We start from the raw sequence: 16962 nt of genomic DNA, 5'->3' as shown, positions 1-16962 counted from the left end.
CATCAATATTGCATAACCCCACTCCTATAATGCCAAAAGCTTTCTGATCCAAAACCTGTTTACACCCCATCCATCCCTGGCGACGGTCCATATGCACCATCCACCCAAACCACTGAGTCATCCTAATCTGAATCCACTACCGCCGGTCCGAGAAAGAAAATAAGCCCTCCCCTACCATCCGACGAATAATTGTTTCGCTAAATCTAAAAAGGGCATACACCCGGCTTATATAATACAGAAGGGAATATCGCTAAAATGCCTAACTGTGTCACAATTTCTCCTCTGGAAACATCTGCAGCAGTGGGGGGAAAAGGACACGGGGGGGGGGGGGGGGATTTGTATGATTTGTAAAAAATGATGTTAACATTTTGGACCATGCATATACAGTAGTCTATGCATGGTCCAAATGATCAGGTATGCTATGAGCCATAAACATTATCACCTGTAGCTCCACTGACGCAGCATAGTGGCTATCAATAAATAGGCTGAAGCATGGGGTTACATTTGGGATCTTAGCTGGATACCAAATATGATCTTTTAACTAGTTAGTGTACTAACTTGCATAAACACAGTGAATAAAAAGTTGGCCTACCTGTTAGGGTAACTTGGGAAATGACGCCCCCTGCCTGTACTTCTCACAGAAACCACTTCATGTCACCCCCTCCAAAATGTTAAAAAAAATCCCTGGTTGCCACTACTCTTGTTCAACAACAAATGGCATCTGTCTCCCAAAATTGTATTTTGAGGTAGGGTGGTGTTTAACCCCAAGTTACCCTAGAATTGACCCATTTAGCCCCACTCTCCTCTATACACTCACGGAATGTTAATGTCATGGTTCAGCACTTCTAAAACCTCAGGGTGTAAAATGGTGGATATTTAGGAGTTGAGAAATAAATCATTTAGTAAAGGAAAACTGGGATCCCCCTCTTTTTAACAATGGCCATTAAAACGGCTGTTTTCCCCACAATTGCAAGAATCGTGTGCATTGACTGCTTATCAGGATGCATGTTTCCCTATGGCACTCGAAACTTGAATGCACCTCGAGAAGAATATTTATCTCGCAATAGAACACACAACAACAAGCCGACTAGGTGAATACATAAACCATTCTACCTATGGGGTTGTCAGATTTTTCTAGTCATTACTTGTTTTGTTTGCAGAGGAAAAGTCAATGTGTACTGTTTTAGCATCTTTAAAATATGTTTGTTGTTCCATATTTTTTTTTTACAGTGGCGGCAATGAATTTACCGCGGCGCAGAGCCACAGCTAAATGACTGCAGCAGAAACATTGCCGTGTCGGTCACTGCCAGTTGTAGTGTTGTATTGTTAGCCAGTCAGCGATTTCCAGTTAGCATGCTAGCCGTGGTGGCTGACTGTGGCTAACTGGCTACACTAGAGCTGCAGACAACGGGTCAGTTGCAGACACCAATAGGGAGGGATAATGTATCGCAAATCGCGGTAGCCGATGCCTGCAAGTATATGCGCACACACACAAACATGTATGTACACACACACACACAAGTACATACACACACATACACACACCAGCGCAAGGAAACACAGGTATGCACGCACACACACACACACACACACACTGACACACATGTCAACCTGGGGTATTCAAAACTACTGCACATCCGCAGCTTCTATGGCAGCAAAAAGCAGGGAGGGGAGTGAGACGCGGAGATCTAAAATTAGGTGGAGAAACGTGAATTTGCCCAGTTTGGCTTCGGGACACTGCAGAAGAATGGCTGGGCATGAGTGGGAAAGAAAGATGTCTCAGTACGCCATTCTGTTGCTGCTGCATTCTCCCTCTCTCAATACTGTAACAATCTGTGGAGGCCTGGCCAGCACTAAAAATATCAGATAGAGAGGATGGAGGGAGACGCACACAGAAACACTGAAAACAGCATTGAGGTGATGAGATGAGTATGGGAGGTTAATCAAGAAAACCAAGGAGAGGAGAACTGAGAAAAAACGTGAAGAAGAGAAAAGAGGAGAGCATGATGAGAGGAGAGGTGAACTGAGGAGAGGAATACGATGCTCTCTTCAAGGATGCCATATTATAAAGGGCTCAGGCTGGGAAAAAAGCTCCCTCCCTTGATGGCAGGAATGGACAGATGGTGTGAGAGAGAGAACGAGGGAGGAGGGAAGGATGGAGGAAACAAATAAACAGCGTGTTAGGGCAGGGAAGTACCCAGCTACTCCTCCTGATCCTCCTCCTCCTCCTTTCCCCCCTCCTCTTCCCCCTATCATCAGTGTCTTCCCATAAAGACCAATATTGCCAGTAGTCTTACCAGGCGAGCTTGAAGCCCTTCATTAGTGCAGAGATAAGCAGCAGCGTTGCTGTCCAATGCCCATAGCGAGGTCTCCCCACTCGGCCAGCCAGTCATTCCTTGGCATGTTGAGTGGCAACAGGGGGGGTAGTCCCGGGGCCCCAGGCCTGTCCGCAATGCCCATGCGAGGGGGAGAGAGAGGGGGGGCTCAACTAGCTCAAAATGCTACAATGTTAACGCTAGCCCTAGCACTACTAAAGCTGTCCTCTGTTGCTGCCTGTCTCGTCCGCTTTCAGCCTCATCTGTGTCTGTGGATGTGTGTGAGCAAGAGTGTGTGTAAGTTTGTGTGTGAGTGAAAGTAAGGTGGCGGCAGCTGCTCACATGCACTCTCCCATATGCAGCAGACTCACTCACTCTCTCCCTCTCTCTCTCTCTCTCAAACTCTGCAGATGAATGCAGAGCTGAGTCCCTCTCCGGGCTGAGGGACCTACTGGGCATGCTCTGTTCCTCTCACATCCGATCCCTCTTGCTCTCTACGAGCTTAGCTCCTCCCACCGACATTACAGCACGGTTTCCCTCTCTCTTACACACACATGCACGCACACCCACACTCACTCACGTCTGTTAGAGTCCGGAATCTCTGAGGATTACAGTCTGTGTGTGTGTGTGTGTGGTGTGTGGCTACAAACTTCAGGCTCAGTCAGTCCTAGCAGCTGGCACTCTAATCTCTTAATGCAGGATAGATGAAGCACACTGTGTGTGTGTGTGTGTGTGTGTGTGTGTGTGTGTGTGTGTGTGTGTGTGTGTGTGTGTGTGTGTGTGTGTGTGTGTGTGTGTGTGTGTTTGTGTCTGAGTGAGTGAGTGAGTGTTAGTGAGAATGAGGGAAACCTAATGTTAATTGTACTATATTATATGCGTATGCGGTGCTTGTATGGATCTGTGGCTGAGAATTTCCGAAACTCACATTTTCACTTTGATAAATCACATTTGTTGTCAGTCAATACTCGTGAGCTTGGGACTATAAGAGGATACTGAGATAATTGTCTTTAAAGTTCTGAACCCGCTTTGGTATAAGTTTTATCCAGTATTCTTTTTAACTTAACAACATGAATTGGGGTATTTAGAATACTATATAAGTAGAGAACATTGAACAGAAAAAGGCTATGTCAATAAAAAATGCAGAAATGCAGATAGAACCTTATGGTCCAAAGTTCTCATTCTGCTAAATGGCCATGTATGACACTTACTGCATGCAGCCTACTCTATGTATTCTCTGTTAATCCACAATACTAACCCAGGGCTCCAGACTGTGACCATTTAGTCGCATGTTGCGACCCTTTGACTTGGCTGTGTGAGTAAAATCTTTAACTGGTCGCATTGTTTTTTTTTATTTATTCATTTAACTAGGCAAGCCAGTTAAGAACTAATTTGTATTTACATTAGCGGCCTACCAAAACGCAAAAAGCCTCCTGCGGGGACAAACACACACATCACAACAAGAGAGACAGCAGAACACTACATAAAGTTGTACGAGACAGCAGTTTGAGTGTTTTTTGGAGCTCGTTCCAGTTTCTATCTGTAGCAAACTGAAAAGAGGAGCGACCCAGGGATGTGTGTGCTTTGGGGACCATTAACAGAATGTGACTGGCAGAACAGGTATTGTATGTGGACACTAGACTGATCCCGATCAAGATTATTTGTGATAACATCAAGGAGAGTAGCCTTTTCTTGGTGTTTGGAGTAATAACTTGTGGGATTGGTAATAATCCGAGAAAGATTGAGGGAATCGCATTGCATTAGGACTTGGTCAGGTGGTTTAAACATGTCCCAGTTTAGGTCAGCTATCAGGACAAATGCATACTTAGTGTAAGAGTCCAGGAGAGAGCTTAGGGCAGGTAGGGTACAGGTCGGTGCTGATGGTGGACAATAACACCACAGCAACAGTCAACAAAGCTTAAGGCATAAAACCAGGTAATCAAATTGTTTGGGGACAGACTTGGTAGAGACAACAGAGCACTGAAGGTGTTCCTTGGTAAAGATTGCCACTCCACCACCTTTGGAAGATCTGTATTGCCGAAAAAAAGTTACAACCAGTAAGGTTAACATCAGTGTACAAAACACTCTTTCTTAAGTAATGACCAACACATTAGACTGAACCAGGTTTTCCTCTAGGACTTTTTATCCCCCCCAAAAACTCCCAGGTCCTTGCCGATGACAAGCATACCCACAACATGATGCAGCTTTAAAATATGATGTGATACTCAGTTATCTGTTGTGTTGGATTTGCCCCAAACATAACACATTGTATTCAGGACATAAAGTTTTACTTTAGTGCTTTATTGCAAACTGGATGCATGTTTTGGAATATTCTGTACAGGCTTCCTTTTTTTCACTCTGTCAATTAGGTTAGTATTGTGGAGTAACTACAATGTTGTTGATCCATCCTCAGTTTTCTCCTATCACAACTATTAAACTCTGTAACTGTTTTAAAGTCACAATTACACTCATGGAGAAATCACTGAGCATTTTTTTTTTCTCTCCGGCAACTGAGTTAGGAAGGATGCCTGATTCTTTGTAGCGACTGAGTGTAATTAATGTGTAATTAATAACTTCACCGTGCTCTTCTTTTTTATTATTTACCCATCACCAATAACATTATGTGCCCTTCTTTCCGTGTCATTGAAAAACCTCCCTGGTCTTTGATTGAATTTGTGTTGAAATTCACTTCTTTACTGAGGGACCACTGAACTGATCAATTAGCTCAGTTGGTCTGGTGTGGTGCCTATAGTTGGGACAAAATCCTGCAGTACCTGCGGCACTCCATGAACAGGGTTGCCAAGTAACAGGGTTGCTTTAGTAACAAAAAAATGAAAATGCTATTGTGTTATTAGAATAATTTTTTAAATGTTAACAAAGACCTTCATAAACACTACCAAATTATTTTTGCGATAGCATATATGAAATGTATTAATTACACTGTAAAACTTCAGCTCCACTATAAGCTTTGTGTTGCTTTGCCATCAGCGTTGTGTCAATGTCATGCTCTACCTGCTACACAGAGCACATTGTTTTGACCATCTTAATTCTGTTGTCCCCTACTGTACTGTACCATAATCACCGATTATGCATAAGTACAATAGCTTTGGTCTAATGTTTTACAAGTACTCATTAAAACTGTTGCTAGTGGTTGCACTAAATGATCCTTTAACTACACAAGTTGTTTACATTGCGAACCTAGCTAGTCAATGTAGCTTGCTAGCTACTAGTTGTAACTTCATGACTTCATAAATCTTGGTAAATTAATCAGTGGTGTATGGTTGAAGCCATATGCAACCTAAATCAAATTAATTTTTCATTATTTTAAATTCACAAGATAAAAGCATGCGTCAGGCGTCAACAATTGAATCTTTGCGATTCTTGCGCTTGGACGCTGCATTGGAAAACCTCCCTGGTCTTTGTGCTTCAATCTGTGCTTGCAATTCACTGCTCAACGGAGGAACCTTACAACTTATTGCAACTTATTATGTGACTTGTTGACCAAATGTTTACTCTTAGCCTCGCCATAACAAAGGGGTTGAATACTTATTGACTCAAGCCAATTAAGCTTTTAATGTTCAATTAATTTGTAAAAATTTAGAAAAACAATTCCACTTTGACATTATGGGGTATTATGTGTGGGTGCCAGTGACACAACATCTAAATTGAACACATCTTAAATAATTCAGGCTGTAACACAACAAAATGTGGAAAAAGTCCAAGAGTGTGCATACTTTCTGGAGGCCTTCGGAAAGTATTCAGACCCCTTGACTTTTTCCACATTTTGTTAAAACTTGCTACAGAGCGCTCAGGTCCTCAAACTGGGGTGAAGGTTCACCTTCCAACAGGACAACGACCCTAAGCACACAGCCAATTCAACGCAGAAGTGGCTCTGGATGTCCTTGAGTGGCCCAGCCAGAGCCCGGACTTGAACCCGATCTAACATCTCTGGAGAGACCTGAAAATAGCTGTGCAGCAATGCTCCCCATCCAACCTGACAGAGTTGAGAGGATCTGCAGAGAAGAATGGGAGAAACTCCCCAAATACAGGTGTGCCAAGCTAGGAGCATAATACCCAAAAAGACTTGAGGCTGTAAATGCTGCCAAAGGTGCTTCAACAAAGTACTGAGTAAAGGGTCTGAATACTTATGTTAATGTAATATTTCCGGGGTTTTTTAAAACTAGTTTTTGCTTTGTCATTTTGGGGTATTGTGTGTAGATTGATGAGTTAAAAAAAACAATTTAATACATTTTAGAATAAGGCTGTAACCTAACAAAATGTGGAAAAATTCAAGGGGTCTGAAAACTTTCTGAAGGCACTGTATTTCTATCTACAACATTCTGAACATTTCATCTTACTAAAAACACCACAGGTCATGGATAGGGTTGCCAAATTCTGGTAATTTCCTCAAATTCCAAGCTGGGTACATCTGGGAATCCTATGATACGCTGTACTTCTGCATTCATGCAGCATGCTGGTAGCAAATTTGGAAAAGCTTGTGTTTCTGTTCAAATCAACAGGAACCTTAAGTGCCAATTTTATATTCAAACTCCTTCCTCACTTGGGTTGAGCTCTGGGACAGAAATTAGCCTTGCTCCCTGCACTATACTCCAAAGGCCAAAGGGTAAAAACTGGAGAGGACGTGCAGAGAGAGAGAGAGAGAGAGAGAGAGAGAGAGAATGACAGTGGGCACTAGGGCTGCCTCCCTTTTTTTCTACACTTGCTCTCTTTCTCTCTTTTCTGCTACAGTCACGTTTTGCTGAGTCACTTTACCCAAAATACACTGGTGCCACAGATGGGCCTGTTGTCATGGAAACCTCCCCAGATGCCACAGGCTCAGGAAGTGCCACGATGACACAGGAAATCAAACCACTCAAAACCAATGACACATGTCACGGACATTCGGGATTTATGAAGGCAAGCCATCATGATCTGGTAAAGGTTAGCAGTATGAAGGTTGCTAGTCTGGTCGATTCCACTGAGAAGACTGCAACACTGATGTACTGTATGTATAGTCTACCATGTAATTACTCTATCACAGTCGTTTCCTAACTTTTTACAACCAAGCACTCCTTTTGAACTTGACATATGACAGTAAGTGGGTTTGAAAATGATTGTATTTTTATGTTTTTTGTTATTGTTTTATACATTGATAATGGATTTGTATTCATTTGACATCTAGTGCCTTCAGAAAGTATTCATACCACTTGACTTATTCCACATTTGTTGTGTTACAGCCGAAATTCCAAATATATATTTTTAAATACTTCTCACCCGTCTACACACAGTACCCCATAATGACAAAGTGAAAACATGTTTTTTTTTTTTTTTTACATTTTAGGAAATACTGAAAATGAAATACAGCAATATCTCATTTACATAAGTATTCAAACCCCTGAGTCAATACTATACTATATAGAAGCACCTTGGCTGTGAATACAGATGTGAGTCTTTTATAGGTAAGTCTCTAAGAGGGGTCTCCAACAGGTAGATCGCTAGCTATGTAGCTCGCTGCCCACCTATGAGTAGTTCACCAATAGATTCTGAGAGTACATTCATTTTTGTCATAAACATAAAGCTTCCAACTACAATCTAATCAAAGCCACATTGACATTATCCCCCTCCTGGTTAGCCACTATTGGCTTTTTTGTTACTTTTTTTTTTTTATCTAACCTTTATTTATCGAGGCAAATTGGCTTTAAACAACAATTAATTTCCAGCGATATTGCTCCTGTTTGTCTATCATTCTGTATGTAACGTTAGTCAGTTAGCGATGCTAATGATAACCGTCTTGTGGGTAAACAGAAAAACTTGCCCCAAAAACCTTCTCAATTAAATGTTAACTGAACTATATACTTACTATTTGTATCAATTGGTTGGCGATTGTTTTGCAAACTCTGCCTTTACATGTGCTGCTGAAGGTGACCTACCAGCAGAAACATCGCTAGATCTACACATTCCTCTCTTGCTACAGTAGCTGCGCAATTAAAGGGGAATTACACTCACAAATCAAAGTGTGTCAGTTCCAGACCTAAAAAAAAAAATTCTTCTGATGTGATTTAACCATTGACATGGACTCAAAACATACATTTTCGTTGTTTCTCTATGAATAATTGTAAAAGTTGACTGTAAGAAGCACTCATCATTTCAAATCGGCTACATGTAATATTAAACAGCATGTAAACACTCTAAATAGGTCATGAGCCATACAGGTAGTCTAAAAAGGAACAAAAAATTAATTATTTAGGGAATATTATTAGACTATTATTTCAAGGCTATAACCTATGAAGAAATACATTGTGAAGCATTTGCAAGTGCGACACAATAGGCTGGCAGGAACATTACGCGCTCAGCATTTAAAACAGCATTTAGTTGTATTAAAACCTTATAGTCTATAAATTGCGTATATAGGCTATGACTTACTTAGAATTAAATCAAAATGAAATGAAACATGCCTTATTAGGCTCAGTCTACAGTGTCTTTGAATTCACTTTGAGTTTGGCCAGATTCTGTGGCTTCAGACTCATGCGATGGTGCCTGGAGAGCAGGCCAGCAGCGGAGAACACCCTCTCCACACATGCAGAGCCACTGGGGATGCTAAAACCCCTTTGGGCCACTTTTTCCAGGCGGGGCAGGGATGAGGAGTTGTCTTTTCAAAAGGTGATAACGTCCTCGTCTGTGTTTCTTCTCATACCTCTCCTCTCGTGTCAAGAGAGGAACGCTGCTGCTGAATGAAGTAGGAGCTGAACATGCAAGGTATTTTGGGCACTTAGTTTTGCTCAGGGGCCGGGTTAGGTGCTGTTGGCACGGCAGATGCAACTGCCGGAGGCGCGCTGATAGCCTCGGTTTCCTTCAAAGGGAGGTTGCATATCTCTCCACCACCTCATCCCTGATCACCCACTCAGTTTTAAACCTGGGGTCCAGGACGGTTCCTAGGACGAGATGTTTATCATTATAGTACCGCCTTTACCGGGTGAAGACGTCATCTGATAAGTGTTTCTGCGTAAGCAGCAATGTCTATGAGCTGAGACACGGTTTCTTTCAACAGTTTCTTTACTTCCAACACGGCAGGAAGAATTATGCCCAGGTTTCCCAACTCTTTTTGTATATTATCGGTGAGGTCGGCTAGTGGTGTCAGTACCTCCACCAGGAACTGTAGCCAACGCACTTTGTTTAGGGCGAGTTTTTCATCATCGGAGGTAGACTTAAAAAAATGTTTTGCCACAATGTGTCTCTTTCAAACAACTTCAACAAAAATGCAATCATGCGTATTTAGCTGTTTTATCTTGTCATGCAGGCAGTTGTGGGACGCACTCCCAAATCTGTCACTTTCCTCTGTGTTCAATGTACTCTTCCTAACACTTTTCACGAGTTTCCCCACTTTCTGAATCAGTCCACTAACCTCATACTGCATGTTAATGGCAACCTTTGTTGTGAGCTGAAGCATGTGAATTGGGCACAGTAAATGGAGATTTGATTTACCATTACGTCCACGTTTTTGGCTATATGTTCAATTTGGAACTATGAGAGCGCAGGTGGTGCCCCTTCCTCCGTGTCGGATGCCTCATCTTCCTCCTGTCCGTCATCATTGGTCTCCTCTAAACCAGGTAGGTTGAGGGCCTTGACCATGTTGCTTGCGCTGTTAGTCACCACTCGTTTTACTTGCCGCTGCACGTTCCAGTTCCTCAGGACACTTTAATATTTTAGGTAAAAGGCCTCTGCTGTGTGGTGTCCTTGTATGTGCTCGGCGCTCAACAAAACCTTGTGACCTTTATTTACTTTCCATCAATGAAACTGGCGACAATCTCCAGGAAACTGTCCCTTTCTGCTAATCCAAATGTCAGTTGACACAACAAAACCATCACTGAGTTGCAATACTGTAGGTCTCTCAGATTGGCATCCATTTCTTGCAGGGCATAGGGCATGATGGTGTCTCAGACCGTACTATAGCAAGGCAGTGTGTAGCCTGGTTGAGCTGCACTTGCAGAGTACCGCATCCCTTCCCATTCTCCCCTAGTTAGGGGCTCATAGTCCAAGTAAACCATTTTAAAAGAAAGCCTCATCCAATTGCCTGTTTCTCACTCGCAACACTTCTGGGGCTTTATGTGCAGAAGTTTGTTGCGGCTGTGTCTCTTTTTCTATAAATACAAATACAAAGCTTAATTACCCTAATGATAGCTTATCTTCAATTAGTACCTAACTAAGACGAGACAAAGACCTGGATATACAGTGGGGCAAAAATGTATTTAGTCAGCCACCAATTGTGCAAGTTCTCCCACTTAAAAAGATGAGAGGCCTGTAATTTTCATCATAGGTACACTTCAACTATGACAGACAAAATTAGATTTTTTTTTCCAGAAAATCACATTGTAGGATTTTTTATGAATTTATTTGCAAATTATGGTGGAAAATAAGTATTTGGTCACCTACAAACAAGCAAGATTTCTGGTTCTCACAGACCTGTAACTACTTCTTTAAGAGGCTCCTCTGTCCTCCACTCGTTACCTGTATTAATGGCACCTGTTTGAACTTGTTATCAGTATAAAAGACACCTGTCCACATGTCCACAACCTCAAACAGTCACACTCCAAACTCCACTATGGCCAAGACCAAAGAGCTGTCAAAGGACACCAGAAACAAAATTGTAGACCTACACCAGGCTGGGAAGACTTAATAGGTAAGCAGCTTGGTTTGAAGAAATCAACTGTGGGAGCAATTATTAGGAAATGGAAGACATACAAGACCACTGATAATCTCCCTCGATCTGGGGCTCCACGCAAGATCTGACCCCGTGGGGTCAAAATGATCACAAGAACGGTGAGCAAAAATCCCAGAACCACATGGGGGGACCTAGTGAATGACCTGCAGAGAGCTGGGACCAAAGTAACAAAGCCTACCACCAGTAACACACTACACCGCCAGGGACTCAAATCCTGCAGTGCCAGACGTGTCCCCCTGCTTAAGCCAGTACATGTCCAGGCCCGTCTGAAGTTTACTAGAGAGCATTTGGATGATCCAGAAGAAGATTGGGAGAATATCATATGGTCAGATGAAACCAAAATATAATTTTTTGGTAAAAACTCAACTCGTCGTGTTTGGAGGACAAAGAATGCTGAGTTGCATCCAAATAACACCATACCTACTGTGAAGCATGGGGGTGGGAAACATAATGCTTTGGGGCTGTTTTTCTGCAAAGGGACCAGGATGACTGATCCGTGTAAAGGAAAGAATGAATGGGGCCATGTATCGTGAAATTTTGAGTGAAAACCTCCTTCCATCAGCAAGGGCATTGAAGATGAAACGTGGCTGGGTCTTTCAGCATGACAATGATCCCAAACACACCGCCCGGGCAACGAAGGAGTGGCTTCGTAAGAAGCATTTCAAGGTCCTGGAGTGGCCTAGCCAGTCTCCAGATCTCAACCCCATAGAACATCTTTGGAGGGAGTTGAAAGTCCATGTTGCCCAGAAACAGCCCCAAAACATCACTGCTCTAGAGGAGATCTGCATGGAGGAATGGGCCAAAATACCAGCAACAGTGTGAAAACCTTGTGAAGACTTACAGAAAATGTTTGACCTCTGCCATTGCCAACAAAGGGTATATAACAAAGTATTGAGATAAACTTTTGTTATTGACCAAATACTTATTTTCCACCATAATTTGCAAATAAATTCATTCAAAATCCTACAATGTGATTTTCTGGATTTTTTTTCTCATTTTGTCTGTCATAGTTGAAATGTACCTATGATGACAATTACAGGCCTCTCTCATCTTTTTAAGTGGGAGAACTTGCACAATTGGTGGCTGACTAAATACTTTTTTTGCCCCACTGTAAGCCTAACCTGACAAGTATCCAACTTTACTATAGGCAGTAATCGGCGTGATAATGCATTGACATTTATTTTATTGTCATTTGATCTCCCCCAAAACATGAATGGCCTTTCAATTATTCTAATATTAATAATAAACAGGGATAGATCATGGAACCAAATGCTGTTGTTTTTCTTCTATAGGTAGTCCCAAAGAACATCTAAAGAGATCTGATTTTGTAGTTTATAAATACCTTCCTACAGAGAAACTTAGCTAACTACCCACCTTGCTCCTTTCTGTTACCTTGTGCACTTAGGAAACCATCATGCTTTCGGGATACAGTGGGGCAAAAAAGTATTTAGTCAGCCACCAATTGTGCAAGTTCTCCCACTTAAAAAGATTTTCCCCAACATAACGCCTTTTATTCAGGACAAAAAAGTTAATTTCTTTGCCATTTATTTTTGCAGTATTACTTAAGTGCTTTGTTGCAAACAGGATGCATATTTTGCAATATTATTTTTAATACTATACAGGCTTCCTTCTTTTTACTTTTAGGTTAGTATTGTGGAGTAACTACAATGTTGTTGATCCATCCAAAGTTCTCTCATATCACAACCATTAAACTCTGTAACTGTTTTAAAATGACCAATAGCCTCATGGTGAAATCTCTGAGCAGTTTCCTTCTTCTCCTTAATCTCAAATGACGCCTGTATCTTTGTAGTGACTGGGTGTATTGATATACAGTGCCTTGCGAAAGTATTCGGCCCCCTTGAACTTCGCGACCTTTTGCCACATTTCAGGCTTCAAACATAAAGATATAAAACTGTATTTTTTTGTGAAGAATCAACAACAAGTGGGACACAATCATGAAGTGGAACGACATTTATTGGATATTTCAAACTTTTTTAACAAATCAAAAACTGAAAAATTGGGCGTGCAAAATTATTCAGCCCCTTTACTTTCAGTGCAGCAAACTCTCTCCAGAAGTTCAGTGAGGATCTCTGAATGATCCAATGTTGACCTAAATGACTAATGATGATAAATACAATCCACCTGTGTGTAATCAAGTCTCCGTATAAATGCACCTGCACTGTGATAGTCTCAGAGGTCCGTTAAAAGCGCAGAGAGCATCATGAAGAACAAGGAACACACCAGGCAGGTCCGAGATAATGTTGTGAAGAAGTTTAAAGCCGGATTTGGATACAAAAAGATTTCCCAAGCTTTAAACATCCCAAGGAGCACTGTGCAAGCGATAATATTGAAATGGAAGGAGTATCAGACCACTGCAAATCTACCAAGACCTCTAAACTTTCAGCTCATACAAGGAGAAGACTGATCAGAGATGCAGTCAAGAGGCCCATGACCACTCTGGATGAACTGCAGAGATTTACAGCTGAGGTGGGAGACTCTGTCCATAGGACAACAATCATTCGTATATTGCACAAATCTGGCCTTTATGGAAGAGTGGCAAGAAGAAAGCCATTTCTTAAAGATATCCATAAAAAGTGTTGTTTAAAGTTTGCCACAAGCCACCTGGGAGACACACCAAACATGTGGAAGAAGGTGCTCTGGTCAGATGAAACCAAAATTGAACTTTTTGGCAACAATGCAGAATGTTATGTTTGGCGTAAAAGCAACACAGCTGAACACACCATCCCCACTGTCAAACATGGTGGTGGCAGCATCATGATTTGGGCCTGCTTTTCTTCAGCAGGGACAGGGAAGATGGTTAAAATTGATGGGAAGATGGATGGAGCCAAATACAGGACCATTCTGGAAGAAAACCTGATGGAGTCTGCAAAAGACCTGAGACTGGGACGGAGATTTGTCTTCCAACAAGACAATGATCCAAAACATAAAGCAAAATCTACAATGGAATGGTTCAAAAATAAACATATCCAGGTGTTAGAATGGCCAAGTCAAAGTCCAGACCTGAATCCAATCGAGAATCTGTGGAAAGAACTGAAAACTGCTGTTCACAAATGCTCTCCATCCAACCTCACTGAGCTCGAGCTGTTTTGCAAGGAGGAATGGGAAAAAAATTCAGTCTCTCGATGTGCAAAACTGATAGAGGCATACCCCAAGCGACTTACAGCTGTAATCGCAGCAAAAGGTGGCGCTACAAAGTATTAACTTAAGGGGGCTGAATAACTTTGCACGCCCAATTTTTCAGTTTTTGATTTGTCAAAAAAGTTTGAAATAGCCAATAAATGTCGTTCCACTTCATGACTGTGTCCCACTTGTTGTTGATTCTTCACAAAAAAATACAGTTTTATATCTTTATGTTTGAAGCCTGAAATGTGGCAAATGGTCGCAAAGTTCAAGGGGGCCGAATACTTTCGCAAGGCACTGTATATATATTTTTTACACCTACCAATCAGTGGCCTTCTTTGCGGGGCATTGAAAAACCTCCCTGGTCTTTGTGGTTGAATCTGTGCTTGAAATTCACTACTTGATTGTGGGAACTTACAGACAATTGTATGTGTGGGGTATAGAGATGGGGTAGTTATTCAAAAATCATGATAAACCACTATTATTGAACACATAATGAGTTCATTCAACTTATTATGGGATTTGTTAAGCACATTTTTACTCCTGAACTTATTTAGGCTTGCCACAACAAAGGGGTATTGGGTATACATACGTATTGTGTATAGATCACTGACACAAAATCACAATTTAATACATTTTAAAATGTAGGCTGTAATACAACAAAAGGGGTATGAATACTTTATGAAAGCACTGTAGTTAGCAACATTGACTGATGACTTGAACGTCCCCAAAAAACTTTCCACTGGTACCAAATCAAATCAAATGTATTTATATAGCCCTTCGTACATCAGCTGATATCTCAAAGTGCTGTACAGAAACCCAGCCTAAAACCCAAACAGCAAGCAATGCAGGTGTAGAAGCATGGTGGCTAGGAAAAAGGATGTATAAACTCCTGTGAATACAATGCAGTCCTACCTGTAACAACTGATCTGGGTTACATTTAGCCCCAGTAACACTAAAGTGTTATTATTATCTTTAGACAGCAGTGAAGAGAGGGAAACTGATGCAATACGAAATATAGGGAAGAAAGAGAGAGCCCTAGGGGCGGACTTGTGAATCGAACCCCTGTCTTTTGGTGTGATGTGTGGTCCGGACAGAACTGTTGTATGTCTTGCAAGGGGACTGTGCTAGCCAGCTTACAGTGCTGCTGTACATTTAGTGTAATTATAGTCCTGATGTGGGTCTGTTTTTTTCCTATGTTGGTCTCTGGTGACGTGGCTGAGCTCACTGTCAGCCCAGTGCTCCCCCCCACAGACACAGCTATTTCTGTGCACACACAGCTTCCTGTGCTTTGAGCAGCACAGCAGGGAAAAAACACAAAACTACCATACTTGTATACACATGTGCACAGGTACACACACACACACACACACACACACACACAAAGCCAGAGCTCACAGGGCCAGGCCACAGAGTGCCTCACACTGACCCTCCTTCCCCTCTATCACCTTATTTGGTATTTTTAGCCACATGCTGCTTGATACCGGTCATCCAATGAGTAGGCGGCGTGATGGGTCAGGTGACAGGCGTGTCTGTCAGGCTTGGTTAGCATCTGACCACGAGCCGCTAGGCTGTGGTGCTAATCCCTTAGCCTAGCATCTGCTCTTCTACAATCTGTACTGGGCCTCCCATAGAAAGGCTGTCACTTCTCCAGGGTGAAGTTTCCCTTAGGTACAGATCTAGGATCAGCCACCGCCAATCAGCCTCCGCTAACCTAAACCATTAGTTAGGGAAATACAAAACTGACCCAAGGTCAGCATCTAGGGGAAACTCCACCTTACTCCGGTTGTCACCACTCAGCACAGCACACAGTTTCTCTCACGACACTACTAACACATTAAAGTGAAGCTACCAAGACATTAGTAATTCTGGAAGGCTATAATTAGCATCCTAATTATACGCTATCTAGCACCTTCATCTAAATGAGCACATCAAAGTCAGGGGAGGAGAGGCTGAGGGAAGTAGTGTGAGATGGAGAGGGGAGTTAAGTGAAAGACAAGAAAAGAAAGTGATCGGCCAGCATGAGAAAGAGAGAAACGTGAACAGTTGGCCGGAGCTTTAACTCTTTCTCCTCGTAAACCTCTTAGCTTTTGTCTGGCTGTGCATGTGTTCTTTGCCTGTATAAGTTCTATGAGCATGCCTATGTGTGCTGTGTAGGCACAGTGCCTTCGGGAAGATATTAAGACCCCCTTGACCCCTTGACATTACAGCCTTATTCTCAAATTGATTATATTGTTTCAATCTACACACCATACTCCATTATGACAAATAAAAAAATGGTTTTTAGAACTGTTTGCTAGTTTGTTAAAAAAAAACAGAAATATTAAATTTACATAAGTATTCAGACCCTTTACTCAGTACTTTGTTGAAGCACCTTTGGCAGTGATTACAGCATCAAGTCTTCTTTGGTATGATGCTACAAGCTTGGCACACCTGTATTTGGGGAGTTTCTCCCATTCTTGGTCACCTCCCAGGCCAAGGCCCTTCTCCCCCAATTGCTCACTTTGGCCGGGCGGCCAGCTCGAGGAAGAGTCTTGGTGGTTCCAAACGTCTACCATTTAAGAATGATGGAGGCCACTGTGATCTTGGGGACCTTCAATGCTGCAGAAATGTTTTCGTACCCTTCCCCAGATATGTGCCTAGACATGATCCTGTATCGGTGCTCTAAGGACAATTCCTTCGACCTCATGGCTTGGTTTTTGCTCTGACATGCACTTTCAACTGTGGGACCTTATATAGACAGATGTGTGCCTTTCCAAATGACGTCCAATCAATTTAATTTACCACAGT

The 16962-nt window shown here is 42.1% G+C and overlaps 1 protein-coding gene across 11 annotated transcripts in view; it reads right to left on the bottom strand.

Annotated features, from left to right (window-relative positions):
* The window catches only part of LOC110537710 (protein Aster-B), a 108623-nt gene that overhangs the window by 74365 nt on the left and 17296 nt on the right, over positions 1-16962 (bottom strand). For 4 of the 11 annotated variants that reach the window (XM_090192634.1, XM_090192635.1, XM_090192639.1 and 1 more), the window contains exon 1: positions 2298-2779. The exons of the other annotated variants lie outside the window; for them this stretch is intronic. In XM_090192634.1, coding sequence (XP_090048760.1) covers positions 2298-2320 — 23 coding nt within the window. In that variant the 5' untranslated portion in view covers positions 2321-2779. Of the gene's footprint in view, positions 1-2297; positions 2780-16962 lie in introns of those variants that run through there. 11 annotated transcript variants of the gene reach the window in all.

The sequence above is a fragment of the Oncorhynchus mykiss genome, chromosome 12, assembly GCF_057628025.1.
Source record: "Oncorhynchus mykiss isolate SJ-2025 chromosome 12, ASM5762802v1, whole genome shotgun sequence".
Lineage (NCBI taxonomy): Eukaryota > Metazoa > Chordata > Actinopteri > Salmoniformes > Salmonidae > Oncorhynchus > Oncorhynchus mykiss.
Note: the sequence above shows the minus strand (reverse complement) of the source record. Positions and strands in the feature narration are given on the sequence as shown.